Source organism: Nycticebus coucang, chromosome 2 (genome assembly GCF_027406575.1).
Source record: "Nycticebus coucang isolate mNycCou1 chromosome 2, mNycCou1.pri, whole genome shotgun sequence".
Lineage (NCBI taxonomy): Eukaryota > Metazoa > Chordata > Mammalia > Primates > Lorisidae > Nycticebus > Nycticebus coucang.
Window position 1 is genome coordinate 23,619,319 of NC_069781.1, and position 25,026 is coordinate 23,644,344.

Below are 25,026 nucleotides of genomic sequence, written 5' to 3' on the forward strand. Positions count from 1 at the left end.
ACCTGGGTTTTCTCCTCTAGGGTCTGTTCTCGACCTCTCTCTGGCTGGCCCGAGGCCCTCACTGATGTCTTCTTTCCAGAGCATGGGCCAGATACTGCCCAGTTTGTGCACAGCTGATTCAGGTGCAACAAATCCCACCTCCCCCAAGCCAGTGACACTTACCTCCAAGCCAGGGGCCCCTGCTGGCCCCATGGGTCCCTCATCTCCCTAGAATTGGGAGACACGAGAGAGGAAAAAAGGGGGAAATTAATCCAGTGGGACTTTTGGAGAACCTGTCCTATAAGGAGGGGAAGGAGTGGATACAGGAGAGCCCTCCTGGACAGAGAATGGAAGACCTGGCTCACTTGCCTGGTCCTACCCAAGGCAGGGTCTCCACCAGTCATGCCCTCAAGGCCAGGCCACATGTGAATGGGGACCCCTGGGATCATGGCAGTCCTTAGCAGGTGGGTTAAACCCCACATGTGCTGTGAGGAACTGAGCTGTGGACTGCAGCTCAAAGATAGGGGCTCTATTTTGAGTTCCACCATGGACCTTCTGGCAGACCTCAGCCTGCTGTGCCTCTGTGTCCCCAGAGTGCAGAAGATCATTCTAGAGGTTGGTGATGGATCTTAGTTGACTCCCAGAGAACAGTGAAGATGCCTTATTCTTTTTGGCAGGCGCCCCCTCACCTGCCCCAAACATCACTCAAGATGGGGCAGTGTGTGGCAGACGTTTGGTGAACAAATGAGTGAGTGAGGGATGAATTAATGAAGACGTGAGAAGCGGCAGGCCCACGAAGGGCTGGGTTTCCTCTAGTGTAATGTGAGTGTAGACAGAAGCATGTGGCTGGTGCTGTCCCTTCCCTCTCTCTCTTCTCTTCCTACCTCTGGCCCACAGGACTCTCCCGACTCCCCTCCCTTCTTTCCCCACCCCCTCCCAGCACAGGCAGCCTCCAAACTGGCTCCTTCCAGCATGCCAGGCCTGACCAAAGGGCTCCCTCCAGAGCTGCCCCCACCTGAACTCCTCTCCCCCAGCTTTCAGGAAAACAGAACTATGTGGTGGCTCCCAGAGCCAGTTTTGGGACCCCGCCAGCCCCAGGACCAGCCCTGAGAAGGGATCCATGTCAGCCGGGTGCCCACCCGTGGCTGCGGTGAGTCTGGATCTCCTGCACCCTCACCCAGAGCTTTGTATCATTGGGGCCTGGGACCTGAGCTAAGGAGGGTAGGGGACAGGGACTCATGCACAGGACAAAACTGGGGACCCACCCATGCAATGCCCACCTGCTGCTCCAACAGGCCCACAGAGACCCTTTCCAATCTCCTTCATCAAGTGCAAATAAATTAGCAAATTTTTACTTTGCCACTTACTAGCTGTGCAAGTCAGGCGATTCTCTGGGATGCCTCAGGCAGCTCCCAGGAGCACAGAAGTAAACCGCACAGGACCTGTGCCATGGCTTTGGCTCAAGCAGAACTGGGTTTGCATCGTGGCCCTGCCTGCTACTAACCATGGGACACGACAGAGTTTCTTGACATCTCTGGGTCTCAGTGGGCTCACCTATAAAAGGGAGCGGACAGTTCCTACCCTCCCATCAATGACCAGATAAATGAAGCCACTATGAGCGGTGGCAGCAGCAGCCCTGGGAGGGACAACATCAGGGCAGAGTAGATCCCTGGAAAAGTCACAGGGCAGAGCTGCAGAGGATGAGCTGGAGGGCAAGTGTGAGGTGGCCCTAGTCCCCAGGACAGGACAGGCGGGGGTCTGTGGTCAGGCCAGGGGGAGTTGCAGGTATGGGCAGAGGGCAAAGCCAGGTGGTCTCACCTCGGGCCCCAGCTGCCCACAGGGTCCCGGCAGGCCTCGAGCTCCAGGATTACCCTGGGGAGAAAGGAACAAAGTGGGGTCTCAGAGGCGGCACCTGTATCTTCATCATGGGCTGGCCAGATACCCTCTACTTCCAAGCCAAGTAGCCAGCCCTAAAGGCTTGTGGCTTCCGCACGGCTGTCAGCTTCTCCAACTGGAGCTGCTGTGGACAGGGACTCACCTTTATGCCTTCTGGGCCATTGTCCCCAGGGGGGCCAATGTCTCCTGGGAATCCCTGCGAGAAAGCAGAGAGCAGGGTCACCGGTGGGGGCTGTGCTATAGGCCTGGGTCTTGGAGCTGTGTTTCTATCCCATCCTGTTGGGATACAACTTTGGCCAGGGCAGTTAGCCACCTGGCTCCTGCAATCTTCAATTCTAAAACAGGAACTGGTCGTAGTTCCAGCCCTAACAATTCAGAGTTACTGAGAGAACAAATGAGACTGTGCAGGAAAGCATTCAGGTCATCACATGCAAGGCCACACACAAGGTCATCTAACCCAGAATTTCCCAAGGTCTTTGCTGCCACCGGTTCAAAGCTATGTCCTGGGATATGGCTTCCAAAAACAGCCACATCCCACTCTGAGAAGTCCTGTCCTTTGACTGCAGTGACCCTACAGACAGGATTGTGTTTTGGGTTTGCTATGACCTTGAAAGCATTGGAAAGTACTGATTTAATTAACCTCAGCTCCTCCTGTCAGAAGCTGAAATCCCTGCTGCACCCTGGCCAGGTGAGTTGGACTCTGCCCTGCGTCACCCATGGAGGCCACTGCTCCCCGAGGAGACCTGTGTCACGGGATGTGTACAGCAGAAGGGTCTTCCTGGCAAGGAGCAGAATCACCTCCCTTCTTCCTCATCCTTGTGCTGCCCCACAGGGCTCCACAAAGCACAGGAGCTCTCTCTCCCTACAAGGGTCTTTGCATGATTTGGAGACCAGAAACCTAGTTCCCAAAGGCTTGTCCTTCTAGTCAGGGCCCAGGGTATCTCAGCCTGGCTGTCTCTAGTCATCCAGTGTCCCTTGTTACTGATCACCAGGACCCCCATGCTTCTCTGGGTGTGCATCACCAGCACAAGCCAGTGTAGGAACATCCCCTTCCTTGTTTTAGGTGTAATACCTCTCTTAATTAGCCTAGAACCCCATTAATTTTGTAGGTAGCCCCACTATTCCTCCAGTTTCCTGCCAGATAGAAATCAAATCCATTTTTTAAAGAGTCCTTGTGACCAAAATGTACCTTCCCACTTTATCTTCATAAGCTGGCTTTTTTTCTTCCTATCACTTTTAACCTTCTATGTTAAATTTTGGCTCAAAGACCTTCTCACCTTTCTCACTGCCAGAGGCAAGAATGGTCCTGAATTTGGAACTAACACAGGAAGCTGAAGCCCATGTCTTTTTCCTGAAAACAAGAGGCTCAAAATCTCATCCTGCCACTCTCTCACTGTGCAACCCCAGGCAAGTTTCTTAGCCTCTCTGGACCTCAACTTCCTCATCAATAAAATGGTGACCAAAACACCCATCCTACAAAGCTATGCTGAGCCTTAAATGGAACAATGCAAGCAAAGCACTTAGTTTGGAGCCTGGCACCTAGTAAGTGCTCAATAAACATCTGCATCCAAATGCTTCTGGGTCTTATGTCCTAGGAAAAGAAGTCTACCTGGGGTGGGCCCATCTCCAGTGAGAACTTGGCAATCAGGATGCTAAGCAAATCCTCCCACTCCCGTGCATCTTATAGGCCCCACTGAAGAGTGAAAAAGACAATGCACCCAGGTGCTGGAGAGCTGCAGCCCCTTCCCATGGCCTCTGGTTGAGCAAGCAAAGAACCAGGGAAGGTGCTGATACACTCATCAGCTTCTGTCTTCAGCACAGCAGAGCTACCTCCCAGTCACAGAGGCGGCCAATCAAAACAGAACACAAAGGCGGGGGAGGAAAACTCTTGATTTGTCCAGGGACCCAGGAGAGGGCCAAAGTGGACCAGAGGGATATGGAGGAAGCCACTTTGCTGCCGTGTGACTCAGTTTCCTTATCTGTAAAACAGTGGCAGTCACCTCTCTCTCTCCTGTGGTTGTGGTAGCAACTCAGCAAGTTCTCATCTCGAAGACACTAAACAGCATCCTGGCACCAGAAGGTGCCTAATAAATGCGAGGGAGTGTGCTTTCTACCCTCCCTGGCCAGATTGCTGGGAAAGTCTTTTTCCACAGTGACCAGAGGAGGAAATCAGGGCCACAGAGAAGAGGCCAAGTGCATTTGTCTAAAGATAGGGCTGCGTCACAGCCAAAGTCAACACAGTGGAAAGTCAGAACTTGTAGCTTTTAGGAAACATTCCCTCAATCATCCAGGCAATGCCACGAGTGATCTTTGGAAAGGTCTGGAGAACCTGCAAAGCCAAACTTTTATCTTGGATACAGAGACTTCATGGATGAGGAAGACCCACGGCCAGGGAGATGCAGGTGGATGAACGGGTGGGTAGGCAGCTCTGGCTGGGGTTGGCCTGAGTGCTGGCAACCCTGAGCCTAACAACAGTCCTGGCTCCTGCTCAGCCCAGTTCTCTAAACACTGGGATAAGAGAAGGGGGCCAGGAAGAACTTAGCCGGCTTGCTTCACGCCGTTGTATATGAATTCTAAGTCGATAATTCAGGTTTAGCCTACCTGTGCTTATTATCACAGGTCTCTCCTTACTTGGCTAGAGTTATTATATCATTTGCTAGATCTGTCCTTCATTATGTGTCATTCTTCTTTCAAAATGAGATTTTTGCATTTACTTCCTGCTCCTCATACCTGGGAGCTCTGAGCCCTGAACCTTTCCCAAGCATCTGTGAGCGGTTAGGAAGGTCCCAGGCTCAGAGAGAGAGTCGGAGAGAGGAGAATGCAGCGGCTTCCCCATGAGGCCACCCTCCATCTTGGGGCCCCCCTCTGTCATGAGGTCCCCTTTCTGTCATGGGCACACAGGGCTCTCCTGATGGGCAAGAACTCTGGGGCCAGCTTTTTGTCCCCTCTGCCTTTGGGAGCCCGTGGGTAATACAGGAAAAGCAGAAGCAAAAAGAAAAGATTGATCATCTAGGAATTTCTACTTTGCCTCATTTCTCATTTGCTGCATGACCTCAAGCAAGTCCCTCCCCATCTCTGGGCCTCAGCTTCCTAAAGACAACTACCAGTCCCAGCTGTAGTCAGAAAGAGAAATGGAGCGTCACGTACCTCGGGTCCAGGGGGCCCAGGAAACCCAAGAGATCCTTTGTCTCCAACTTTGCCCTGTGGAAGAGGAGAGAGTTGGGGGGAGGCAGGGCTAAGCAAGGGCCTGCTTTTCCACCTGACCTTCCACCACCCCTTGTGTTATCCCCCTGGCTCTGGGTGGCTGGAAAGTTCAGGAGCATACGAATAAAATCTGTCTAAACAACCAGAAGGAGCTATTTGTTCAAATGCAGCCTCCTACTCTTACTAGCCCTGGGACCCTGGAAAGTCACTTCATCTTTCAGAATCTTAGCTTTCCCCATCTGTAAAAAATCTGGGAGCTATAATAATTCTCTAACTCCTGTGGTTGTTGGCAGCCTTCAAAGAGACTCAGTACACAAAGGGTCTGAGGCACAGTAGCACTTCCTAAATGACACCCCCTGCTGCTACTGATAACACTGCTATTGTTTACAAGGCGTCAGGAGCCCCACACTCCCATCAGAGTGTGCTCGGTGATGAAGGCCTGTCTGTGACTCTGGGTGAATTGCTCCCACTCTGGGCCTGAGTGTCCTCATCTATAAAATGAGTAAATCACCATTGTTGCCCTGCTCTGCTTGGCCCCCAGGGCTGTTGCAGGAAAAAATGAGATCCTGGTTTTGTAGGCCTTCCCAGCCACATTCCATGACCAATTGGAGAGAAGGAGTTTGGGGGATGCTGGAAAAGGTACTTACCAGAGGCCCTGGCTTCCCCCGTGCACCAGGGAACCCTGGCAACCCCTGGCTCCCCTGGAAAAGACCCAGAGGAGGCCAGGGTTAGTAAGGAACAGAAACAGCCAGGCGAACAGCAGCCTGGGCCTCCTGCTGGACGATCTCCACGGCAGGCTCCGGCTTCCATCACACCCGCCTGGCACCCCAATAGGCCAGGCCCCAGAAATGCTAAAGGGAAAAGCAGTTCCTGTCCTCTCCAGAAACCAAGGACCATGGGACTACAAACAGGCTCTGCATCATCCTTTACATCCAGGGGGCTCTGAGACCGGGCCCGGCAGGAGGCAGCCAAGCCTATATGGCTCACAACCCAGAGATACTGAAGCTGGGTCAAGATAGGCCAGTGAGGAGGGAGGGAAGAGGAAGGGAAAGCTAGCAAACATCTGGGTCTGTTGGATACAGAGAAGGAGTTTGGGGGAGAAACGTCTAGATGTGGCCACATGGTGCAAGACACAGGCAAGGAGAAGCAGGTCTCAGCAGGCCCACAGCTGAGTGCTGGAAGTCAAGGGCACCTCCGTTCATCCCTTAGTAGGTCAGCCACCCCCTCCCTCCCTTACCAAACTTATCCCAAATATTCACTATTAAGTGCAGGACCCTGAGCCGGGCTCCCTCAGGGGAGTCTGGGGCCCTGTCCTCAGAAAGCCCACTGTTTGGCAGGGGGCTGAGCCCAGGTAAGTTCCCTAAAGCCAGGGAGGGGAGAAAGGTGACACCACAAGTGGAGGGGGGGCAGACATGCTGCTCCGGATACTTAGAGAGGGAAGCAACCACTTTCTGAGCAGGTGGGAAAAGTGGTCCCTGAGCAGGGCTGTAAGGAGAGGCTCAGTGGAGGGTGTTCTAGGAGGGGTGGCAGTGGTGCCAAGGCCTAAGGCACAGTAGGTACCTCAGGAGGCTTGCAGCACAGAGCTATAAGGAAGGGGCAGTAGAGTATCAGAGACACCCACTCTCTGGGGTCCAAAATGCCTGGGTGCAATTAGCCTGTAGGCAATAGGGAACCATGGATGGTGTGTGAGCACAGAGCAGAGATATGCCCTCTGAGCAATGATCTCTGGCACTGAGAAAGACAAAGAGAAGGCAAAGCTGGAGGCCTGGAAAAAAGTTAGGAGGCTACTATAAAGTCCAGGAAAGAGATGCCACATGGGTCAACTGAGAATGGTGAAGATAGGACTGTTTGAAAGGGACGAGTGAGTCTCACAGGTGAGTCCAGGCCCATGACAGGGCCCAGAAAAGAAGCTGGACCAGGAGAACAGCAGGGCAGGGGCAGGGGTGAGACTGATGCAATTACCTTGTCTCCTTGGAATCCAGGATCTCCTGACACACCTGGAACCCCTTGTTCACCCTAAGTACACAGCAGCAAAGAAGGTTACAATGGAGACCATGCAGGCTCTGTAAGCCCCCCCAATTCCAGACCCACTGGCGAGTACAGCTGTGCTGAGGCTGTTCCCCAAGTCGGATCTGACCAGCAGCAGCCTTGTTAGAGTAACAGGTGGGCCCCCAGGGAGGGGATTCAGGTGCTGGCGGATGAGCTACCCATGTGGCTTGTCCTGCCTGGCTAAAAACACCACTGGCAGAAACTAAGCTGCTCAGTGTCACCTGGCCTTCCATGGAAAACTGACACCTGCAGAGCAAACGAACTGTTTCTTGAACCTCCAACCTCTTCATTATCAACTGATGCTGTCACACGCGGATAAGGACAACCTGTACACGAGCCCCAAGCTACTGTAGCTTCTAAGAGCTTCCGTCTGCAGTTTGTTATTGTTTAACACCAGCCTGTCAGCTGTCACTTCTTCCTTCTATGGGGAGTTTTGTGCCAGCAATCAGCTTTGGTCTACTTCTTACTAGCAGCTTTTAATAGGTTATACCAGGAGAAAACCAGATTTCCTAGGTTGTTAAGACTATGTGCAAACAGTCAGTAAACTAGTCTTGACTGAAGTCTGGTTGTTTCTCTTCTAAAACGATGTATCACATAAGCTTGGTGGCATGGATTCTGGCCACTGGAGACCTCTTCCGCCCTCCGCCTGTTTTTAGCCATGTTCTGGTAAGTGCGTAGTTACAGACCAGACTGGAAGATGTCTCCCTTAAGGGCCGGAACCACCTCTCACAGCCCTCATTACCTCTAGCCCTCTATGTCGGACGTGACTGACAGTCTATTTGTTCTGGGACTCAGAAAACATCCATAGCCCTGAGAATGGCAGTGGGGAAATGAGAAGAAAAACCCAAGAAGAAAGGATAATCTTTGCTAATCCACATTGTGCAGCTAAGGCCATGACCCAGCAAAAGAACTTTCTTAGTAGAACAAAAACCAGAATTAAAAAAAAATTGTTTTTTAATTTACTTTGATTCTTCCAATTTGGAAAACCGTATACAACATCCAGGAGTTTGGGAATCCAAAGAACTTTTTTCTTTTTAATGTCCAAAAGAGGAGTGAGGGGCTTAAAGGAAAAAAAAAAAAAAAAAACAGGAAAAAAAGGAACATTTAAAAGGCACCCAGAAAATCAAATAATGTATTTGGAGAGAGCTGGGCCCAGAGCAGGCGCCTTGGTTCTAGAATGCGCCTCCATGCTAGGAGGAGCCAAGTGGTTGTAAGTGGGACTGAGTCCAGACTGGGTCATGGAAAATCTGGGATTTTAGGCAGGAGTGACTGAACTCAGAACACGAAGGGATGGCTCTGTCATCTGGGGAGGGCCACGGGGCACATATGTATGGTGTGGCCGATCAGAACACAACATTGAGAGTGCTGCCTCTTCCCCCCCACCCCCCGCAGAGACCGAAAACAGACTTCTCTTTTTCTTTTAATCCCAAAGACTTGATTTTCCTAAAAACTATGGGCATGAACATAGTTTCCTCCTCCTTTTTTTTCCCAGGGCTTTCACATCTCTGAATGTCCCAGGCAACTCCCACCAGTGAGCCAGCCGAGTTCTATGTAACACATTTATTTCCATGTTCCTGGAGCAATGCTGAGCTGAGGCCAGCTCCACAAAAGGACCTATAAAAAACTCACTGCCTACGCTTTCATTTTCCCCAACTGCCTTTCTTCCTCGTCCATGGCTTCAACATTACCAGAGCACTGATGTCTCAAGCCTCGTGATAAACAGGTAGGTGTGGAGACCCACACACACACCTCCAACAGAAAGCCCCTTCAAAGAGGGAGGGCCCTCGTAGAGGGGCTTAGCAGGCAGAGGGATGCAGCTGGGCAGAGGTGGGCTGCAGCTGGAGGCGTGGGCATGACAGGAGGAGACGAAACAGGGAGAAACAGTTAGAGAAAGGCCTGAGTTGGCATTGCACTTAGCTGGCAACCTGGGGGTGGGGGGTGATGGAGGGCTTGCATAAAATAATCTGAGTGTGTCCTTTTCTCCTAGCAACTCTAATTTTCTTTTACTTTTCTTTTTGTTTTTTTTTAAGACAAAGTCACACTTTCTTGCCACCCACCCCCCCCAGTAGAGTGCTGTGGCATCATAGCTCACAGCAACCGCAAACTCTTGGGCTTAAGAGATCCTCTTGCCTCAACCTCCAAGGTAGCTGGGACTACATGCACCCACCATAACGCCAAGCTATTTTTAAAGATGAGGGTCTCGCTCTTGCTCAGACTGCTCCAACTCCAGAGCTCAAGCAATCCACTCGCCTCTGCCTCCCAGAGTACTGGGATTATAGGCAAGAGACACCCCACCCAGTGGAGAAAATTCTAATTTTCTAAGAGTCCAGGTGCCTAGCTTGCCTCCCTGAGTAAATCCCCAAGTTTCCTTTGATGACTCTCTTCCCCTCTTTGGGTCTCAGTTTTCTCAGATGTGAAATGTAGGCATTGTGCAATGTGACCTCCCAGAGCCTTGCTAGTTCCAACCTTCTGATCTCAGTTCTGCTTTGTGGTTTAGGACTCTAGACACAGGTTCCCGAACTGAGTTCAACTCCTAACCCTTTACTTAGGAGCTGTGTGGCCTTGAGGTTGGAGGATTAGTGGGTTCATCTGCATAGAGCACTCAGATAGTGCCCTGCGCATGGTACCCGTTCCTGTGACTCAGGTGTAGGGGAAAGCAGAGTCCCCTGGAGACAGGCGCAGAAGGAGTCTGACCACAGGAGTGGCTGTGTGGCATAATCCCCTCAGATCCCTCGTGGACACTAGGAATAATGTCTTAAAGCCCTCTGTCCCCCTCTCTGGAGTTCCTGGTTTGCTGAGAGTCTGAGCGGGGGCAGGCAGAAAACAAGGAGGGCTGGGCCCTACTTTCACCATTCAGATCCTGCCCCACGTTGGGCCTCTCTACCCACCTCCAGCTCTGGCTTTGCCTGGGCTGGGATAGCAAGGGGTCAGTGACAGAGCTATACAGAGGGCACGTGACAAGGGTGACTGCCCCCATGGCAGCTGGAGGAGAAGCTGGCATGCTCTGTGGGGTTGGGTTCCTAATTCCAAGTTGGATGACCCATGTGGGTTGCTTTCCTCCTGTGCTACCACCACCACCCTCCCTGCTCTGTGGCTTTGCCCTTAAAGCCTTGACACTGGCCTCAGCCCTGCTCTCTGGATTCAGAACCCTGCCTTAACTTACCCCCCACCCGTGCTGCAACAGCTGCTCGTGCACTTCTGCCAAGGTTTTCAGGCCCCCAGAACCATCTGCCTGAGCCTTACCCAGAGTGACCAGGAAGAAGTTGGGAGCATAGATTTAGGGGGCTAGAGGGGAGGCAGGAAGAGTGCAGGGGAGTGGACCTGGCGAGAAATCAGTGTCAGCCTCCAGCGGAGAGGGGGGTGGCATGCAGAGAAACCACAGTGCAATAAGGGAGTATTCAGATCACCTTATCACCTTTCAGTCCGGGCTCCCCCACGCTGCCCATCAGTCCCTACAAGACAAAGGCCCAAGGTCAGCTGTGATGGAGATGCCGAGCCACTGAAGTCAGGAGTCCTGGCTTAAACCCACCAACTTGCAGCAGACCCCATACATGATCTCCATGCCCCAGGGCTCAGTTCCCCCCCTCCCCCATCTCATAGGCAAGGGTGCAGACTGAAGGAGCTATGAGAAGAGGCAGTTGACAGGCCAGTGAACCGCAGCACCATGGGCTAGTCCAGAGGAAGGAGGTATTGATGGGGAGGGAAGGGCTTAATGGGCAGTGTCATATGCACATTAGCCAAAATGGTTGTCCCCGGAACATGCTCATAGCAGTTTGGGCCTGCTGTCCTCTGCATATCCAGCCCACTCAGGGACAGACTGAGGTCACTGGTTTGCATTATAGTTTCTGTGGCCCTGATGATGTCTCCCACTGGACTTCCGGTGCCCTGAGACCCAGAACCATGTCAGACACATGCTTAGCTTGAGGATTAGTGTCCAGTAAAGACAGTCTGGCCTTAATGATATACAGATGATGACCGCTCTCAGGCTGGAGAAGACTGAGCTCTTGGCCTGCCTGGCTTCCCCCAAATCCCGGCACCCCTCTGAGCATCCCTCATTCTCCCTTCCACCACATTGGCTGAGGTCATCCCTCCTGCTGGGCTGAAATGGGCCAGGGGTGCCCAGCTGGGAGGAGGCCAAAATCAGGGGCTGCCCTTGTTTACCTTCATGCCCTTGGGTCCTGGGTAGCCAATTGGACCCAACACTCCCAAGTCACCCTGGGGAGAGAAAGAGAAGAGGATCCATGAGAGAGGGACCCCAAGAGGCCGGCCTGGGAGGCAAGGCCATGAGACTGATCATGGAATAAGAGTGTCCTTCATTCTGTTCACCTCAGCTAAAGTGCTAGCAGAAACCTCACAGAGACATTTTCCCAAGTTCCCGTCTTGATTGTTGCCCCTCCCCTGTCCCTATTTCTTTCCATATTGGATACTAGATATTTCTCTCCCTTACCTTTCATACCAGCTAAGGTACGCAAGACTTCACATACGACTTTCTCGGACCTCAGTGTCCCTCTCTATAAAATGAATCTCCCTCCCCTAGAGCTGCTGCAAGAATGAAATAAAACATAAGTAGGAGCTTCGATTCCTCCAGTTATGTGAGGTGAGGGCACTTTCTGCTTCCCAGAAGCTTGGCTGTCTCCTTGGGAGGGTGGGGGCAGCAAGTGAGGAGAGGGGCTTTTCTACTCTAGAAACACAAGGGTTGGTGATGGGGCCAGTAGGACACTTCAATCAGCTGGCAGACCCTGGACCACAGGCTGGAGAGACCCAGCCAGCTTCAGATCAGATCAGATTGTCCAAAGCGAGAACAGTGAAGTTCCTAACCCTGGGGGAGCTCTACAAGGAGGGCTCTGGAAAGGCTGAGAGGGTACCACCCAGTCATACTCTCTTCTGTGACTCTCCCAAAGTGTGATTTGGGGAGTTCAATGTCACCATGCCTCGGTTTCTTCGTGTAACAAATGGGGGCTAACAATACTATGTACCTCCTCGCCTTGTTTCGAGGAATAACTGATTCAACATGTGCAAATATTAATGTTTGGCAACATTGGGAGGGATTTCTGGTTGTTACACCTGAAGAGGTGCCACTGTCATCTAGTGGACAGAGTCCAGGGACGCTGCTGAATACCCCATGGTGCACAGGACAGCCCCGCAACAAGGAATTATCCAGCCCCAAATGCCAAGACTGCTGAGGTCCAGAAACCCTGTTTTAGAGTGAAGAAGAGACTGAAATTTCTCTTTTTAAGCCTCCCCTTTCCTTCAGCTCTCCTGACTCTGCCCAGCCCATCAGTACCCTGCTCAGTCACAGCCATGACCTTGAGCCAAACACAGAAAGGGAGAGCCTGACCTTACTGTCTTCTCTCTGGTCTACCCTCCGTGACTGATCTAAGTGTCTGGCTGCTGTGTGATCTCAATGTGCCTCAGTTTCCCACTACCCGAGTCAGGCTGGATGGTGGGGGCACAGTTCTGGAGCCACAGAGGAACAAAAGCTGCCCCAGGCAGCCTGGCTTGAGAATGGGGACTTGAGTTCCTATCTGAGCTGCCTGGAGACGTCTCGAAGGGAGGCTGGACGGAAAATGAGAAATCACATTCCTGCCTGCCTCCTGCAAGAAGGGCCCAGGGGTCCCTGCAGTGGAATGTCCCCCAGGAGAAATTCAGAGGGACAGCATAGAGTTCACAGACAGCAGGTGACCTGGCTGAGGAAATGCTGATTTCTGCTCCCCTTGACTCCTCCAGAATGACCAGTCTGGCCTCTGCGCCCCTCCCCCAGAATGCCCAGAGCCTGGACTCACCCATGCCATGGCTTTGTGATCTGGGGCAAATACTCCCCCCCGCCCCGCCCCCAGGACTTCAGGATTTCCACTTGACTAGGTTCTCAGCAAAAACTCCCAGCTGACCATTTGCTAAGAAATTCTGCTCTCAAATCCCATCAAGCAATCTTCTCATTGAGAAAGGGAGGGCTCAGTTTCACAGATGACGACAATGCTGACACTAGTTGCCTATAAACACACGCCTCAACTTATTCTTCTCAAAGATTGCTTTTACTACTCTCCCCATTTTATAGATGAGGAAACTGGAGCTTGGGGCTCCAGCAAACTCACAGAGCTGGGGAAGCACTGGGATTTACACCAGAGGACCTGTATCCAGAGCTCCCAGGCAATTCTGAAGCAGCCTTTGGAGAGGAGGAAGAAGGGAGTGAAGAAGCCAGATCAGTGGCCAAGGTGAGGCCCTCTTCAGAAAGTGCATTCCTACAGGACCCTCTGGCCAATGCATCTTTCCCCCCTCCGTCCCTATTGGAGGGAACAAGGGCTGGTCCGCCCAGAGTTCCCTGTGGTGTGCAAATAAACAGGCAGGCTCTGCTGCTCCAAGTGGGGCCAGCACAGCAGGGCCTTGGGCAGAGGACCAGCCAGCAGATTCGGGAACACAGGCTCATTCTTCCTCCCTCCAGGCCTGAGGTGTCTTGTTCTGTGGGGGCTGAATCCTGTGCAGGCTGGAGATCACCTGTGTGGAGGCTTGGGGATTGGGGCTCATTCGCCACCTCTGCAGGCCTCTCTGAAAAGGTCTGTGTGTGGTGGAGATAGGGACCTGGCAGGGACATCTAACCCCAAGTGGGCAGGATTTGTAGCAAAGGGGTCCTGGCTGCAGGGCCCACTGAGAGAAGGAGGCAGCTTGTGTAGGGCAGGTTCCCTTATCAGCAGGACCCCCAGACCGGGTTATACAAGAACTGGGGAAAGAAGAGAGAAAAACTCCAGGCCGCCTTCCCCTGGGTGCAGCTGGAAGAGCATCTGTCTACGCACACGAGATGCCCTTGAGGGCAGCTTGGCCAGAGACGCTCAGAATGTCGTGTCCCCACAAGAAAGAACAATGAGTAAGCCGCTTAATTTGGATCCTGTTTCCACTCTCTAAGCTTCCAGACACTGCGCGGCACACTTTGCCCTTCATCTCGCCGACTCCCACCAAGAACACCATCAACCGCATCTGTAACCATTTAACGAGCCCCTACTGTGTGCCAGACACCACGCTACCCGCGCTGAACCCTCATTAACAACAGCTAAATGTTACTTTGGGCAAATTCACCATGTCAGGGACAATGTTGATGGCTCAGACACTCACCAGCTGCTCACAGCAACCCCATGAGGTCAGCACCACTGTCATTCCCACTCCATTTTACAGATGAGAAAACCCAGGCTCAGGGAAAGGTGAAGTGACCGTCCAAGATGAGCCACCACATGTGGTAGAAGCGGGACCAGAACCCAGGTCTGCCTGCCTGTCTGACCCCACAGTTCATGCTCTCAAGCCCTGGGTTGGCTGTTGGCTAATAGAGAACCCAAGGCTGTCCTTCCTTATTTCTGTCATTCATAAGTGACAGGCGTGATAAGGACAAGCTGCATGCTCACAAGTAGGTGTGAGTTCTGTCCCTCAGCCCGCGGAGCCCTGAAGGAAAACCTGGGGTGCTTCTGGGAACTATCGTTCATGTTCCCCTTTCATTGTGACATATTCAGCCACTGACCCCCCGAGACCCTGGCTCAAGCTGTTTCCTATGTCCAGGGTGCTCTGCCCTCCATCACGGTAACACAATTTGTCCCTCGGTCCCCAGAGATGACATCACCTGTCTGACCCTAAGACCAAGTCATGCCCATGCTGTCAGGCCTCAGAGCCCATGCCTTCCCACCCTGACCATCCTTGATAAGTGTGTCTCTGAGGCCTCCAAGAGCAGGTGCCCAGTCTGGGGATCTCACCTCTGTGACCTCAGTACCTAGCACAGAGCATGACCCCAAGGAGGTGCTTGGGACAAGTGACTTAATAAACGGTGAAAAAGAAATTCACTTACACCCCTCCCTCCCCAACTGGCGAAGGGACCTGGGGGGGTATGGCCAGCCTTGGTTCCTGTGTGGGCCTACTAAGCACCATCTCTCACACCAGAACAGCCCTAGCACTGCCTAGTTCAAGCTCACATGCATCTGCTGTCTCTGCTCATCACAGAAGCCCTGAGGGGCTGGATGGTGCAGTGGCGTAGAGTACAAGTTGTGTGTGGGGACAGGCCAGGTCCAGCTCATCGGCTGTGTGATCTTGGACAGGTGCTTTATCCTCTCTGAGCCTCAGTTTCCTTAACTGTAAATTTGGGATCCCACTCCCTCCCCTCTGATGGCTGCTGTGACAAACACGTAGCACAGGGCCGGGCACATGGGGTTTGGTGACTATCAGGTGGTGTGGCTCTTGACTTTGCTTTTCTGACTTAGGAAACAAGGACAGATGACCATCTAGCACCCCACATGCAGGGTTTTGGCCTTTGGGTCTCATTAAATTATAGAGGAGCTAAAATTCCCTCTGTGTCACTTTGAATAAAAAGGACAGAAATTATCTTTGTTGAGCAGATTCTGGAATCAGGCACAGTTTTCTTGAGGGCCTGCCAAAGGCTTTCAGTTACTCAGAAGAGACTGTTTTGAGACACTCTCACCTCAGAGGCTGCAGGGGGCCACTGGTGGCTTATTGGGATTGAGGACACACAGACCTGAGCTACAAGCCTGATGAGTCCACTTCCAGACTGGTGACCTCGGCATCTCGAGGCTCTGAGCCTTGTGCATGTCAAACATGCACGCACGCAGAGCAGACAGAAGCTCAATAAATGTTAGTCTGCCCTTTCACGCCCTGCCTCCGGGCTGTGAGTACCCAAGGGATGGAGAGAAGGTTCAGCTTCAGTCTGCATGCAAATTATTATTATTTTTTATTGTTAAATCATAGCTGTGTACATTAGTGCAATCAAGGGGTACAATGTGCTGATTTCATATACAATCTGAAATATTCTCATCAAACTGTTCAAGGTAGTCTTCATGGCATTTTCTTAGTTATTGTATGTAGACATTTGTATTCTGCCTTTAGTAAGTTTCGCCTGTACCCATTCTAAGATGCACCGTAGGTGTGGCCCCACCCATTACCCTCCCTCCACCCTAACCTCCCCCCTCCCTTCAACGGACTAGACAGAAGACATTGAATAAATTTGAATCTCCACTGAAATAATTATCAATATGTGGAATTCCCATTCGCTCAGCTAAAAACCCACATCCTCTGGAAAACCATAGGTGACTCACAATTCCTCTTCCTCTTATAACTCCTGGTTAGAAAATTCCTTCCCTTTCCAATTTTTTTGGGGGAGACAGATTTTTCCCCAGACACAGAAGCTGCTGCTCCCAAAAATCTGGGTGGGGAGGGGGCATTCACTGAAGGAGCAGAGGTGCCTTGGTGGGCTCGGGTCTAGCCCTGTGACCTCTAGGCACAAGAAGAGATAGAAATTCACATTGGCAGTGAAAAGAATCCAAAAACAGAATTAAGGCTGAAGGAACAAGAAAAAGACACGGGCAAGAGGGAGCCACAGGGTAGAACAGATCAGTTCTTGGGGGAGGGTGTCATGCAGGGAACAAGAAACACAGGAGTGGCCAGGGCTCAGATCCCAGCTCAGACCCCCTTGGAAGGAGGGCAGGAAGAGAAGTGCCCTTGACCAGGAGCTGGGAGGCCTGTTCACAGGCCTCTATCCTTCCCTACCTTACATGTGACCTTGACCAAAGGCCTCAATTTTCCCATGTGCCAAAAAAGATTATCCTAAGAGACACTGTGAATAGGGCTGCCAGATTGGACAAGTAAAAAGACAGGATGCCCAGTCAAACTTGAATGTCAGATAAACAATGAGGGATATTTTAGTATAAATGTGTTCTAAAGACTGCCACTGACATTCAAATGTAACTGGGTGTCTTTATATTTTATAAACTGCAGCAAAGAGGACAGCACAGGTGGGAACAAGCTTTATAAAGAATTTGGAAGGTCAAGAACTGAGATGGTTTAGTACAAGTCTCCAGAATCTATACTTATTTAGAAAAGCAAATTCTTGTCACTATCAGGGACCCAACCTAGTGGACACCAGGAAAATGACAGAGAGGAACACGTCCCAAGGATGGCAGCCAGGATATAAAAACATTCCTTTGGAAAGTCTTTGGGAACTGAGATTGGTTAGGCTGAAGGAGTTGGGAAGCACAGAGAAAGGCCATCTTCTCCTTGGGGACAGCAAGGACAACTTGAGCTCAATCTCCAGGAAAACACCAAATAATGGGAGTTCTGTAAAATGAACTGGGCTCCTGAGAAGCAGGGAGTTTCTAACACCAGAGGTGTTCAAATTGCAACTTAATGACCATATGACCAAAATGCTCCAAAAGCGATTCCTGCAGAGCTTAGAGTCTTTTAGAGACTCCTCTAACTCTCATGGCAGAAATTTATTTTTCCAAAGCATTTAGGTCAGCACCTTGTGCCAAAGAAGGTGCTTAGCAAAGTCCTGTTGAATGGGCATCAGGAACGACAAGTCTGTGACTCATGTGTTGACACTTCCTAATCCCCAACCAGGGCAGACACCACCAATCAATCGCAGCACTCTCTCACTAAGTTCCAATGTGACTGTGAAATCTTTCTCAATTCAGCAATCCAGACAGCTACTACTAGGCATAAAATATCGTGTGTGTGTATAATATAACAATAACAATAGCTACTACTATTTAAACTAATACTTCATGAGTGTTTACTATGTAATAGGCACCTCTTAATGTGTTCATTCCTTTAAATCCTCACTACTATCCTCCAATTGGTACTAAAATTATTCCCATTTTATAGATGAAGAAATCAAGGCATATGGAGGTTCAGAAATTTGCTCAAGATTCCTGTTAAATGAGTGGTAAAGCTGGGATTTGAACCTGGGTGGTCTGGTTCCAGAAACTGCCCTCTTAGCCACTAGACAAGGCTGAACTGAGTGTATCTGTGGTCCTAATAAGAGTGGGTACAATGATCCCCTTTTACAGAGTGGTCCCTGAGGCTCCTAACTGAAGTTTACAGAGCAGGAGGCAGCAAGGCCCAAATTCAGACACAGATGGCTCTGACCTATGTACCCCACCCAGGCTCTCACGCACCTGAGCAGAAGCAGATTACCACAAGGGATCTCTGCGTCCTGTCCCCAGGACTGGCCTCTCATGAGCCCTGAGGCCTCCTCCAGCCTCCCTCAGAACACAATTTCCTGTTGTAGCTGCTGACAGCCCATCTCTCAAGCTGGGGGAGAGCCAACTCATGTCCCTCCACAGCCCCCCAGACTCAAAGCCCCTGAGGAATGCCCCAGAGGACACAGCAGAGAGGAAATCAAAGTGTAGGGTTACACTCTGGCCACTCATTGGCCCATGGGGCTGGCCAAGGTCAAGACTCAGTGCCTGGAGACACAGCAGGCAGCCCTGGTTTGGGCTAATAGGACCAGTCCTCTAGGCATGCTCAGGCTGGACAGAGTCAGAGATCAGATCACCTCCCACCTCCCTGCACATGGGCTTTTCTCAGTGCTAGGCCTTTTAGGAGGGGTAACAATAATTAATACACCAGTATTTTCTGCTAGCCCTTATTGGGTACCAGATTCTGTGCCAAGGACTGCAAATGTGATGTCTCACTTAATCCTCGCAACCACTACAGGATTCTACTATCATCTGTTATACAGATGAGGAAATTAAGACTCAGAGAGGGTAAGTGACTTGGCCTAGGATGTGGTGGAGCTGGGACTTGAACCCAGGCAACCCAGAAAATGGCCCAATGTGTTCCAGATGCTCAGCTTCTCTGGCGGCCAGCTCCCCACTCCAGACCTGCCTGGTGGGTGCCCCATCACCTACCCAGAGCTCATGTGTCATGATGGCCAGGCAGCAGGGGTGAAAGTACATTGGTAGTCTCATGCTCCAAGTGCCCATCCCATTTAACTAATGAGAAAACAGGCTTAGAGAAGGCAAGTCACCCATCTGAGGTCACACAGCAGGGCTATCCTCCCTCGTTCCCCTGCCCAGGCTGGTCTGTCCTGTTCCCTCAGCCCCTCCTGTGGTTTGATGAGAGAAGGGCTGCAGGGCCTGCCACTTGCTTCCCATGCCCTGGTGCTACCCTGCCTCCCCTCACCCCCAGTATCCCGTTTACTTACAATGAGGCCAGGGACTCCTGGGGGCCCTGGCAGGCCCAGTTCTCCCTGTAAAGAGAGAGAAACCAGGGTGGTTACTTGTTCTATCTCCCTCCAGGGCCCCTTCCTTCACGCCGCCCTCCACGCTGCACTTGGTTGTGTCTTTCAGAGCCGACCCTTCTTTGTTCCTGATCACAGTGTCCAGTGACCCTCCTGTACTTGGCCTTGAACAAGACCCTTCTCCCCTCTGCTATCAGCTTTCCTAGCCTGTAAAATGAGGAGCTGGGCCTTGCAAATCTAGTGTCTTCCAATTCTAAGTATGAAGAAATGGGCAGAACCCTGACCGTGGTAATGGAGATGTGCAGGTGTTGGACACTTCATTCTTGCTTTATTGACAGTAAAACTGAGGCTCCAGAGCTTAAGTGATGTGTGTACATGTGTGTGTAATAAAACAATAGCTACTACTATTATAACTAATACTTCTTGAGTGTTTACTATGTACTAGGCACCAAGGTCATGTGCAGTGAAATAAAAAGCTGTGAGGGCTCCAGGTTAAGGGCCACCAGGCCCGTCGTCTTCCTCTCTCAGCTGGGAGGTGAAGGAAGGTGGTGGAGGGACCCTTGGGAAACCCTCCCCAAGCCCCACACGTTCCGGTTTCCTCCTTCCAGGGCCCCTGACAGGCTGGAGATCCCTGCACATCAGGAGATGAGGCTGTGTTTGGGATCGCTCCCTCTAAACCTCAGTTTTCCCTGCTCACACCAGAAGACAGGTGGAGGGGTCTGGATCAAGGTCAAAACAGAAAGGTGAGAATAAAAATTGGGGACTAGAAATTGTGACTAGCAATGAGAATTGCCAACATCCCCAGGGTGGTTGTTTTCCCCCTGGGTGCCATCCCCAGTCTCCCCAGACAGAAGGGTGTCACTATAGCTACCAAGGAAACCAAGAGATAGACAGGAGCCTCAGCTTTAAATGAGGACACCAGAGCATAGTGAGGGGAAGTGACTCATCCAGGGTCACTTGGACATCCCTGGGCCTCCCCTGGAAAATTCCAGAGTGACACTACCTATTGTGCCAGTTAATCCTATAAGTGACATATTGATATAAAGGGTCTTATTTCCCTGCTCCTCTGCAGGCATTCCTGGGATGTCCCCTCACCTGTTTCCTCATCCTGATTTTCCAAGTGCCTTCCTGTGCCCTCCTCCAGGGCACCCAGGACCTCTTTGATCACACCCATCTCACTGTGTCTTCTGCAACAGCCTGGGACCGTGGCCAGTGAACTCAAGGGCAGGGACTGTGCCCCTTATCTCCTAGTATTTTACACAGCTTCACCTATGGAACCCGTATAGGGGGCTGACGCCTTGCCTGCCCTCCTTCCAACAAACATCAGTAAGTTAGTGTTTATAGCTTCATGAAGCTGGCATCCTGATCCTCCTGATTTAGAAGTAAGAAACTGAGATTCAGAAAGGTGAACGGATTTGTCCAAGCTCATATGTCTGATAAGTGTTGTAGCAGGATTCAAACACAGGTCTGTCTGACTGGCTCTGAGATCAAAGCTTTAACCTCCCAAGCAGCCTGGCTTAGGCTAGGTCAGGCTCAGGGAGCATTTGTGGAATTGAACTGACACAAAATCAGGTGCTGATTGTCGATTCAGCAGCCACCTCTGCAGAGGGCATAGCTGGTACAGGCACTTAGGCAGAAACCTCCAAGGAGAGGTGGGGGACCATGACAGGTGTTTCTAAAGAGCTCTGGACATGGTCTGTATCCCCAGGCCAAGAATGAATACCTTCTCTCACCCGAGCCTGAAGCCTGGGAGAGAAGGCAAAGGCAGACTCAGCTCCCTAGGGCAGGCTGACCTGGCTCCTTGACGGGACAGAGCCTGGGTCTCGGATTATTTACAAATGCTATAAACATGCCTGTAGTGAAGACTCTTCTGGAACTCAGCTCCTCTCTCCAAACAGGGCCTGTAAACCATTTGCCTTTCCAGACCTCTGCCAGACCATAAACATTTCTGATGCTTTGTAAGATGGTGGCAGGCAGGGCCTCTCCAGTAGGGGTGACCCGCGAACCTTCTGAAGCCCTGAGGATGGGGTGCAGGCTGGGGCATTGTGCCCAGGGACTCAGTGGACTAGAAACTCTCTTGGGGAGGTCACAAGACATGCATAGGAGATAGGAGCCTGGAGTTCAGAGAAGTCATGTAATGTGTTCAAGAACACCCTGCGAGGAGGTCACAGAGCTGGAATTCACCCCAGGTCTGTCTGACCCTAGAGTTTGGACTCTGAATCTCTGTCTTTTTCTTTTTTTTTTTTTGAGACAGAGTCTTACTATGCCACCTTCCATAGAGTGCTGTGGCATCACAGCTCACAGCAACCTCAAACTCTTGGGCTTAAGTGATTCTCTTGCCTCAGTCTCCCATGTAGCTGGGACTACAGGTGCCTGCCACAGCACCCGGCTATTTTTTTGTTGTAGTTGTCATTGCTGTTTAGCAGGCCTGGGCGGGGTTTGAACCTGCCAGCTCTGATGTATATGGCCAGTGCCCTAGCCACTGAGCCACAGTTGCCAAGTCTCTGTCTTTCTCCTAAAAACTTAAAATACTTACGGGGTTTCCATCCAGTCCTGGAGGTCCTCTTTCCCCAAAGACTCCAGGAAACCCCTTGACGGCATGAAAGAGAACAAACATCTGTAGGTTAGTGTTGACAGTTTCAGGGTAAGCTTTGATCCAGATCTCCAGGGGGGACGCAAGGACAATGTCCAAGCAGTATCACTTCTTGGTTCTGGGCAGACAGTGGGGTCACCTCCTACCATCAACAAACACCTGCACATAAAAACTTCCAGGGGCAGGCCATGGCCAGGGAGCCCTCTTTTTTTTTTTTGATGCAGAGCCTCTGAAAAGAAAATAGTACCTGGTTTCTCACCACCTACCCACCTCCCAGCCTGGGATCTGGTCCTAACAGAGTGGGAAGGATACAAGTGGAGGTCAGGAAGCTGGGGTCTAGGCCAGTTTTAAGAGCATCCTTTTCTCCTATGGACCTCAGTTTCCCCACTGGTCAAAGAAGGGATGGCCTCTGTGGCATTTACCAGCTCAGACCTTCTCTGATTATGACACGTTCTCCAAAAGCTACCCCATGGAATTGTGATCCCCATTTTACAGATAAAGGAAATGAGGCTGCAAAAGGGTAAGTGGCAAGGTCCGGCAAGGTCACACAAGGTCTCACGGGGTCCCATAAGTTTACGCTCCCAGTGAACGTCAGCACAGCCTCTGTAGGTGAGTTTCAGCCACTCAGAGAGAGGCAGAGCCGCCCAGCCCACGCAGGTCTGGCCTTCTTGCCCCCTCCTTGACCCCACTCTGGAGGCTTCTCTGCACTCTGGGGAGACAGGCAGCTGGAGAAACAGCAGCTGCAGGGCCGCCTCCAGGGGCCAGGGAGAGAACTCCATTTCTACTTCAAAAGGAAAAGAAAGTCCTCAAGCTTGGAGTTGGGGGAAACCTATACTCTCCTTCCCTCCTTGAATTCAAATCATTGTTTTTCCAGGGAAATTTAATAAAAAACAAAGCACATGTTTTCCTGACCAAGAATGCCTGAGCTGTTCAAACAGTGAAGATTCCTCATGGAGGATAATCATATTTTTGGTTTCTAATACTAGGGGAATCCAGTGAGTAGATTAAACCAAAAAGATCAAACTTAAAAACAAAACCCAAACCAGAGCCTCTATTGAATGAGCAAAGAACCTGTGAAAAGTGTGTCTATGGCCAGGCCTTTAGCTGTGGCTTGCCCAGCAGTCCTGCTCCCTTCAAACCCCTCCTCTGCCAGGAAGCCCTCCTGGGTTGACATTCACCCAACAAAAGGTGTGATTACATTCAGGACACAATAATGAAATTCTGACCACACTGGATACTTCACATGCAAAATGTCATTTGCTTTTGACATCTACCACTGGGGGAAAGATGATTTGTCTCACTTAACAGATGGGGAAATTGAGGCTCAGAGAGGAAATGTCATTTGGCCAAAGCTATATAACAAGTTTGTTGCAAAACTGAGCCCAGGTCCCACCTCTCTAGATTCTGTCATATTCATATGAGTCTTTGCATGGGCAAAGCCTGACATGTGGAAGCTGCTCGAATGCGTGTCCAACTGGTTGCAGAAGGTGGCAGAAGGGTGTACTGGTATCATGTGTGCACCTGTGCGTGTACTCATATGCACAGGACACATCTGCCCCTCCCTAAGCTTCCTCTCCTCACATCTCAGGGTCTCCCCTATCAGATTCCTGTCTCACCCCAATCCAGCCCCTCCTGAGCATGCTACAAGGCAGAGCTGTCTCACCTCCTGGGACAGGAGATATGAGCCAGGCAGGCTGTGGCCAGGAGCGCCTTTGGAAGGCACTGAGTTCCCCCCTCTGGCCTTTGGAGGCTGGGATGGAGAGGCCTAGCAGGAGAGGAGGGCAATCTTTCAGAGGACCAAGGAATGCTGTCCAGCAGGGCACCTGGCCCCCCCCACATGGCCTACTAGGGACAAGGCTCAAGAAGTCCCTGCTCTGTTCTCCAAGTCCAGCATCTAGAGACAGCCCAGAGATGAGCCTAACTCTCCTCTTGGCTAGTTGTGTGACCTTGGGCAGGCCCTCACCTGACCATGAGGTTGGGGGACGTGATCTATAAGGGCCCTTTCGGCTTGGCCCAACCCTTAGGAAAAGCCTGGAAGGAAGGAAATTCTTCCCCTAATCACAGGAGTGCCACCCAGCTGAGGGCAAGATGGAGACTTTGACAGTACCCCACCCCAATACTCATCCTGGCTGTAATGCCCAATATGTTTCCATCCAGCAGTCATCAGGCGTGTCTCAAACCTGAATTCAGAGGCTGCTTCAGGCCAGCTCAAGGACTCCTCTCAGGCCCAGCTGCCCCCTGCCAGTCCTGGCTGCACCACCCATGGGCCTCTGCAAGCCTCAGCTTTCTCTGCGGTTCAGTGGAGAGTACTATGAGGATGAGCTGAGATGCCGCAGCCATGTGAGGGCACCTCTCTTAGGTATCAACCAGGGAGAGATTGTCATCAGAATTTTGACTCAAAATCCCAAAGCAAGTCACTTCTATAGACAAAATACAGCTGCATACAGCCAGTGGGTGATGTGGTGGGATAGGACAATGGCAGCAACAGCAAACTCCAACTGTGACCCCAGGAGATAGGTCCTATTACTGGCCCCATTTGAGAGGTGCGGAAAGTTAGATCTAGAGAGGTTAGGGAATGTGTCCAAAGTCGCACGGCTCTAGGGTAGCAGAGCGGGGCTATCAACCCAGGTAGTCTGACTCCAGAACCTTTCTCTGAACTACGACTAGACACCACATGAACACAACCAACCAGTGCAGGCCTGTGTGCTCTCAAAGGGTTCAGAGCCCGGAGCTAATGCGCAAAAAGGAATGTCACTGCTGGGGCTGAGGACTGGGTCTGCTTGGGTGTGCTGGTGGCCTTGAGTACCTGCCCCTTCTCTCCAGCTTCAGTCTCCCTTCCTATGGAGGGGTCAAGCAGATGACCTCTAGGAATCTCGGGGTTGTAATTAAGTGTCCAGCAGTTGGAAAAAAGATAGAGCTTTAAAAGCACCAAAATAAATCTTTGATAGGAACAATCACAGATGGTCTAAGACAGAAAGACCCTAGATATTCTTGATATCCAGCACCTTATTATGCCGAGGGTGGGGCTGCAGCCCAGAACACGCCCAAGGCCCCATCACCCCACTGGCTTGCCTCATCCCTCCACTGCCAATAGCAGAGTCACTTCCAGCAATCACCCCAGGGCCCCTGAGGCCTGGCCCCTCTGGATCTCAGAGAGATGGCTGCCAAGCTAGATGTGCGGCCGCCTGCTTCTACCCTGTCTGCTTCCCTCTGGCCACGCCTGCTCATGTAAGGTGACCACATGGTTTGCCCGGCCAGCAGCAGGGACCTTCCTCCGCATGCCCAAGCTCCTAGCCGCAGG

At 51.5% G+C, this 25,026-nt stretch overlaps 1 protein-coding gene across 5 annotated transcripts in view; it reads right to left on the bottom strand.

The window, feature by feature from the left end:
- The window catches only part of COL27A1 (collagen type XXVII alpha 1 chain), a 137,319-nt gene that overhangs the window by 57,746 nt on the left and 54,547 nt on the right, over positions 1-25,026 (bottom strand). For all 5 annotated transcript variants that reach the window (XR_008374901.1, XM_053564874.1, XM_053564883.1 and 2 more), the window contains 10 exons: positions 21,669-21,722; positions 19,097-19,141; positions 11,290-11,343; positions 10,536-10,580; positions 7,042-7,095; positions 5,727-5,780; positions 5,023-5,076; positions 2,018-2,071; positions 1,798-1,851; positions 163-207 (listed from right to left, as the gene is read on the bottom strand). Coding sequence is in view for 4 of the 5 variants with exons in the window: in XM_053564874.1 (XP_053420849.1) it covers positions 163-207; positions 1,798-1,851; positions 2,018-2,071; positions 5,023-5,076; positions 5,727-5,780; positions 7,042-7,095; positions 10,536-10,580; positions 11,290-11,343; positions 19,097-19,141; positions 21,669-21,722 (513 nt within the window). In the remaining variant the exon portion in view is untranslated. The remainder of the gene's footprint in view (positions 1-162; positions 208-1,797; positions 1,852-2,017; positions 2,072-5,022; positions 5,077-5,726; positions 5,781-7,041; positions 7,096-10,535; positions 10,581-11,289; positions 11,344-19,096; positions 19,142-21,668; positions 21,723-25,026) is intronic.